We start from the raw sequence: 7,549 nt of genomic DNA on the forward strand, positions 1-7,549 counted from the left end.
CAGTATGCAGCTTCAGAAAAGAATTCAAACATCACATTCAGAAATATATCCAAATAATCCAAATATGCTAGGAGAAAGACAAAAATCTTGACACAGTCTCAACAAAGCAGAGCAAGGCTAAAATGACAAGTAATGAAAGAGCAACAGTAGGAGTTCATTACTGAGGCATACATTCGGGTCCTTTACATTATTACGATTTCTATTATTATCAGTTGGAAAGGAGCAAACAGGTGTGTGCTTTTGTTTTGTTTCATTTTTTTCATGAGGAACAGTACTTACTTGCTCTTTCTCTTGCACTTTTTGTGTTGAAGACAGACAATGGGTTGTAATGGTTGAGAGAAGGTTCAAGGAATGCTACTGGAATGGCTGCTGCAAGAGATGCTAAGCACTCACCAAGTGCGGGACGCTGCCTGCATGAGACACCAAAATTTACCTGAGAGGAAAAGCCTTTCACTAAGCTTTCAATGTCTAGCATGCATTATAAAGCATTAATATTTACTCTGATTTAGTTTATGCTTTTAATGCTATTTGACAATTTTGAAAAAATTTATTTCTCACACGACAGAATTACTGGAAATTATGTTGGTATAAGAAACAGAGCTTTAAATAAAACAGCCTGTACCAAAAATTGCATATTAAAGGTAAACTGCTTCATAGTGTGACTATGCAACTATGAACAATAGAAAATGCATCTAGAATATGCACAAAAAACAGATTAGTAACTGCATATTATTATTATACCTGTAGTTTGCTTGAACAATGAGCAAATGCACATAATTTGTTTTGGCAGTCATACCCATTTTCAAGATTTTACTTCTTTTCTGTATATATGTATACATATACATATAAATATGTATTTGTTTTGCTTCACACATTATACCATTTACATAGTCAAATGATGAGAAACACTACTGTCACTTACTGAGGACTGATTTCATGACTTTCTGGGGTTGTGTGTGCTGTGTTCTGAGAAGCAATACAGCATTCCCTCACAAAACCTTCTCATGTTCCTATTTGTCTGTTCTGTACTAGTGATAGAACTCAGACAGCATCTTGATAAGCTGGATGAAGGAACTGACCCACCCAAAAATAAACCTCACCATAAAACCAAAACTAACCAAGCCAAACCAACAGCAATAAAACATGCTCATGATCTGGCTGCATAAATACTACCTACCAGGAAAAAAAAAAAGAAGAGGTGGAAACGCACAGATGAACGTGCAAGAGATTCTGAATCAGTCCCTTTCAGTGTAAGACCAGACTCACATTGGCTAAGGTACTCTTCTGAAGTTCTGAATTTCTGAAGCACCGCTTATACAAGATGCCTTACAGATTTTGTTACGCTTGACATACAGATTGGATAAAGATAGCACAACCTTTCATCCTTGGAAGCTTCATGGTATTTTTTTTGGAACAGACATGGACCTGTTGGAGCAGGTCCAAAGGAGGGACACAAAAATGATCGGAAGGATGGAACACATCTCCTATGAAGAAGGGCTGGTAGAGTTGGGGTTGTTCAGCCAGGAGAAGACTCCAGGCAGATTCTGTTGTGGCCTTTTTGTACTTAGAGGGGGCTTATAAGAAAGATGAGGACAGACTATTCAGGAGGACCTGCTGTGAAAGGACAAGGGGTAATGTTTTTAAACTGAAAGAGGGTGTATTTCAACTAGATATAAGGAAGAAATTCTTTATGATAAAGGTGGTGAAATAGTGGAACAGGTTGCCCACCAAGGCAGTAGATGCCCCAATCCCTGGAAACATTCAAGGTCAGGTTGGACAGGGCTCAGAGCAACTTGATCTAGTTGAAGATGTCCCTGCTCTTTGCAGGGGAGTTAAACCTTTAAAGGTCCCTTCCAACCCAAACTATTCTATGATTTTATGATTGTTCAATTTTCAGGACTAACCACAATATTTTTAAGATCCATTTGTGTCAACAAAGCCTTCCTCATTGTATGACCTAAAGTCAAAGATTGTGACCCATCTAGTACATCGTCTTCAACTGCCTATGTCAATTTTTACTTTGTAACCATGCTGGGATGTGAAGTTTCGCAACTTTACACCCTCCAACTTCTTTTGTTCCAGGAGAAAGAAAAGAAATTGGCAAAAGCAATGGCCTCACAGAATGAAAAACATTATAAAAAGGATTTCTATTCACTTGGGTATTTCATGCAACATGATTCACATTACACTGTTTCAAGGGTGAATGCTCATTCAATCTCTGTAGAGAATTACTACAGTTTACTATTGTTTTACTGCTATCAAAGAAATGGAATCAATTACCACGAAATTAAAAAGAAACTATGTGCTCCACCTATAATCTGTGTCATTTGCCTTATATTCTAACCATCAATATAGCGTGCATTTTGCAAAAGAACACATGATACATTAGTATCACAGATAGCAACCACAGAATGTTTCATTAAAAATCATATTTTTGATAATTTTAGAATTCCTACTAAATATAAAAGCACAGCAAAGTTCTCTTCCAATTTAAATTGTATTGAAAGTTACAGTGTTATATATATATATAGGAGATTTCATAAATTTTCCTAAAAAGGAAACGTTATTACATCTTTGTCTTCTTTTGGATCAAGAAAAAAACCTCAGGGTGTGTATGTATAAATATATATGTACACAAACACATATTAAAAAGTAATTTGAAAAGACTAACATCAAATGCACTGAGGCTATTTAATCACATGCATGACAATGTCATAATGCATATCCATCTTTCCATATGAAAGGAGGATACCAAGAAGTCGAAAGAAGGTGAACAATTACACAACAAGGCTAAGAAAATTACTCTTTAAGTACACAGATACTTCATGTCATATGGAACTCCTAAATATGAGAAACCAAGGAAAAGCCTATAGTTTTGCAGGACAGAAACTAGAGAAGATAAAAACAATTTCAGAGTCACTGACATAAAAAGCAAATAATGTAAAATAAATCACTTAGGAAACTGAGTGGTTCAATAGACTTAATGGAGTGAAAAGTACTTAAAGAAAAGCCAAATTAACCCTTCAGACAAAATATTTTAGGAGGAGAACTAACTGTAAACATTTGCTCCAAAGAATGAGGAAGAACTGTTAGACACTGAAATGCAAGCCTTGGAGGAACTGAAAAACACATGAAATACAATGAAATCAATCTAGTCTTTGAGAAACCAAGCAAGATAGAAGACCACCAACTGATGATAGTCATGAAGAAGCATTTACTATTACACCATTGTTATAACAGACTTTCTTGCACCTTTCACAGTCTTCATTTTGAGAAGCCTCAAACAGGTCAAACCGAAGTCTTAAACTGAACAACCTGGATATGTATGTATGACTGAATACAGCAGTTAATGTTATCATATTTAACTACATACATTTTTTTTAAACTGCTATGATTTCTTAACTTATGCAGAAGTTTGTATCTCTTATAAATGATACTGATATTTCATCATTTGTGCTAAAAATCCATTAGAAATGTGTTTCTATAAACCAACCAGGAAAAAAAAAAAACCATAAAGGGACATAAAACTTTTGGGTACTGGGTATGAAAAGGGAGTTTTCAACTCCACGATCTAAATTCCTGATGCAGAGAAAGAAAAGAAATGGGTACCCAGGTATAGAATTCATAGTCAGAATGCCTATAGTAATAATACCACACTTTCCAGTAGAGCATTAGGCCTCGAAGCAGTCAAGGACTACTGCATTTTGAATCCAGTTGTCAACATTTATGAACCGCAGAGATATTTAGAGAAAAAAGGTTCACAAAGAAATCAGAAATATATCTCATATCCTAAACAAGCTAAGCAGTCTTTGTACAAAGGACAAAACACTTGAACAATGGAAGTTTGTCAGAACAAGGCAGCAGCAGCAATCCAACTGAGCCCCAGAAGTCAGGAAGCTTGTAGAATCATCTGAACTATTTCAGCCATGAAAAGTGATATTCACCTATGAATAGTGAACTACGACTCACCCTGCAACGGAAGGTAAAATTTCTTAATGTCCCTGCCAAAATTCAGTAGGAGAGAAAAAAAAATGCACTTTGATCCTAAATATGAGCATCATTTAACTTGAGTAACTGTTCAAGTCAGCTCAATCATTCACGTTGAAGTTTTGCTGAAAAACTGAACAGTGTATTTGACATCCTACCTCCCACCTAGAAACGAATGTCTGCCCACAGTTTAACAGCCTGAATGAGACTAGTGACAACCAAACTAACTGAAATTCACAGTTGGAAACTTCTCACACAGCCTTTGGCAACTAATTCATTTCCTTGGTTGTATCTGACCTGATCACTCTTCCCTTCTAATGAGACAACTGCAGTAGGAAAAGGTGATGCAACTAGATACTTAAAGGAATTGTAGACTCTACTCTTGTTAATACTCTCGTTAATTCCAAGTAACTGGTATTTTCCTTTATAGAGATAAAATCTCTCAGAATGCTCTAAATATGCTCAAGATTTTGTGCTTGGGACAACTATTTCAAGAACTCTGCGTAAACTTGGGTGTGAGACAGACACAGTCTACTCAGTACTCAGTCTGCTTACCACAGCAACATGTGGTAGCCAAACGTTGGGAAGCTTACTGGCAACCCATGGGAAAAATTAGCTTTCCTTATGGGACAAACAAACTCCCTGCAGATACACTACGTTCATATGCAGGATGAATTGTTTGCTTTTATTTCGTTCGGGCTGGTTTTTGCTTGTTTGGTTGGATGGCTGTTTGGTTTGGTTTTTTGGGTTTTTTTTCCGGTGTGGAACTGAATACTAAGATACAGGCAACTACATTCCAGTTCAAGTATATTTTAAACATGCTCACACTGTTTTAGATTCACCTTTCATTCGAACTGCTTTATTACCTAAACAGTACACTCCTAATGAAAAGATTTTATAAGCTGAGTTTTTCACTCAATACCTTTCAACATAGATGTTCTTCCCAGTCCCAAGGGAATATAGGCTACAAAGAATTCTGTAACATGAAACTTGTACGTCACCCACTAGAGGAAAACAAGAGGTAGATTATCAATATTTATTCAAATAAAGACTACTTTCCAAATATAAAATATCTGCTTTACACCATCTGAAAAACAGTGTTTAAAACTTTTGGTGTATGTATGACTGAACATTCTATTGTTATTTATCTTCAATACCTCATCAGTCATCTACATTCATTCCAAAACCTAATAGATCAGACATTTCAAGAGGCCAGCAAATACTTGCTTATTAGGTATTGCAGGTTATCACACTTGCAGAGTACAGTTTTAAGCTAAATGACATCAGTCTGTATGTTTAACTTCCAGGAACAAGATCTAAAGGCTCCCCACTTTTGTAAAGAAAGTGGACTATCATTCTTTTAATGATCTTCTGCTTTGGAACTGTGATCATGCAAATATATCCAAAAGTTTGGAATAGTGTACTGCTGAATCTCAAGGAGGCATTTCAGTAATTTTAAACTGAATGATGTTAAAAATAAGGAAAATGTAAATTAAAAGATCTACAGTGGTTTTCAAATGTAAGAAAAAAATCACAAGGAATTAATAGTGAGTTGTCTCCTTCAATCTAATGATGTAAAAATATGTAACAAAAATAAGGATAATTTAATTTTCTATAGGAAACTAGTGTCACTCAAACAGCTGGTAAGAGAGTACTTAAGAGGAAACTTGGATTTCTTTCTCTCAATGTTTGCAGAAATATTGTACGTAACTAACTTGAAACTTACTAAGTATTATTTTTAAACATGCAATAGAAATAAGGTACTATTCAGCTAATATCGGATTTAATTCTGGAAATGTGTGTGTTAGCGAAAAGAGAATTTCATTCTTTGAATTCATGCAATTGTTACTAAAAAGCATTTGTATTATAACACAATAAACTTCAAAAATGAAATAAAAGACTTACAAAGTAAATCAATTCCAAACTGATATTGTGAAATATGTTCAAAAATTGATGTCAAGATGGGTAACAATGCCACTGTAGTATAATTGATATTCTGTGAAACACCCTTGATTTGTGTTCTTGAATGGGTAAATTTTCCAAGCTTAAGATTTTCTGAAGTTTTTTCCAGGTCTTCAGCTGCATTTTCAAAAAAGGCACGCAATCCAGCTTTAACAAGCTCAGATCCTGATCTCATAACAGTTCTGAAAAATAATGAAGGAAAAATATTAACTCTGCGCTGATCTTTAGTATTTTTACAGATATGTTGTTTTACAGATACGTATGCACATGTTACATTCTATCAGTCTTTGAAGACACACATGTATCAATGAACTTCACATTATGAACCGTAAAGGACTACATAGTAGTATAAGCAGCAATTAGCTTGGAGTATTTCATACAAATTAATAAGAAGAAAGAGCCTGCTTCTCAGTCTTGGCTCTCCGGTTTTTGGTATCTGCTTTCCAGTAAGACAATGCCTTCCCAGCAAACATCATAGGTGGTGAGAAAGTTCCTCCGTACAATATGCTCAAGAAAAATAACTCTTAATTCCTAAATTTGTATGGGAGCTACAGCAATTAGATATGCAAGTCAGGATACATGCTTAGATGCAGCTTCAAAGCACCCTAAATCCAGAAAATGCTACTGCAATACCACCATCACAGTCCCATTCTTTAATGTTTTTGCACTCTTCTCCAACCTCTTAATGAAGCTTTCCAGTGTTAATATTCACAACGAGTTCACTGTCAGGCTGCCATATAACATAACTAGGCCAGAAAACAGCTCATGTTAGAAAACTGTTCCAGCCTATGTTTTAATGTACTTAAGCATTTCAATGGTAAACACTAAAATTCTGCAAATGTAACTGTGCCCAAATATTAATACATTCTTCATACTTCTAAAGCCAAATTTTCCAGTATGTATTAAACTGTCTCAACGTACTCTACAGGTATCAATACTTGCAGTTCCAAAGTTTGTGTCATTTATATCTCCCAATAAAGTCTTCAAATGCCCTTGGAAAGGGTGACAGAAGTTTCAATGTTTTAATGACAGGCATTGAACAGAATGAAACCCTTTAGATGAAATCTGTTAATATGGAGGTCAATAGCTGAATTATGCTGATATCATTAATTACAAATAAGGAATAAAAAATACAGAAATAATCCAACTGCTCCTGAAAAGCTTGGTGACATCTGTGTAGCTTGTGGTTGGTACAAATGTTGCAAACTTACCGTGTGTCAAGAGACTGAGCTAAGATGTGCAGGCAGTTCACCATTGTAGCAGAATCACTCCCTGGTTAGAAAGAGATACTATGAGAGCATGACAGTATAGGAAATGTAGGAAATCTAACAATCCAAAATGTCATTATGCAGAGGTTAAACAAGACATCGGCCTCCCACCTTAAGTCATTAGATGGTGAGTTAGGTCTCGTTCTAGAACTGACTTTCAATTTCTTAAGTCAGTTTCCATACAACAGCTTAAAAGAATAACTAGTGTCTACTTATGGCTCATTTTTATTACTTGACCCTACAACATTCTGAACTTTCTATCTTGTAGTATCTGCATTTCTTTTTAATTTTCTTACCTTTACCTTTGAAAAAGGGTATGTTATTTTTCCCTA

General features: G+C 35.3%; 1 protein-coding gene across 1 annotated transcript in view; it reads right to left on the minus strand.

Moving 5' to 3' along the window:
• Nucleotides 1–7,549, minus strand: part of RYR3 (ryanodine receptor 3) — a gene marked incomplete at its 5' end in the record, with an annotated part of 77,796 nt that overhangs the window by 50,252 nt on the left and 19,995 nt on the right. Inside the window, 4 exons of the mRNA XM_010018342.1 lie at nucleotides 280–410; nucleotides 4,910–4,991; nucleotides 5,893–6,131; nucleotides 7,161–7,221. Of these exons, the coding sequence (XP_010016644.1) occupies nucleotides 280–410; nucleotides 4,910–4,991; nucleotides 5,893–6,131; nucleotides 7,161–7,221 (513 nt within the window). The remainder of the gene's footprint in view (nucleotides 1–279; nucleotides 411–4,909; nucleotides 4,992–5,892; nucleotides 6,132–7,160; nucleotides 7,222–7,549) is intronic.

Source organism: Nestor notabilis, unplaced genomic scaffold (genome assembly GCF_000696875.1).
Source record: "Nestor notabilis isolate BGI_N333 unplaced genomic scaffold, ASM69687v1 scaffold21767, whole genome shotgun sequence".
Classification (NCBI taxonomy): domain Eukaryota; kingdom Metazoa; phylum Chordata; class Aves; order Psittaciformes; family Psittacidae; genus Nestor; species Nestor notabilis.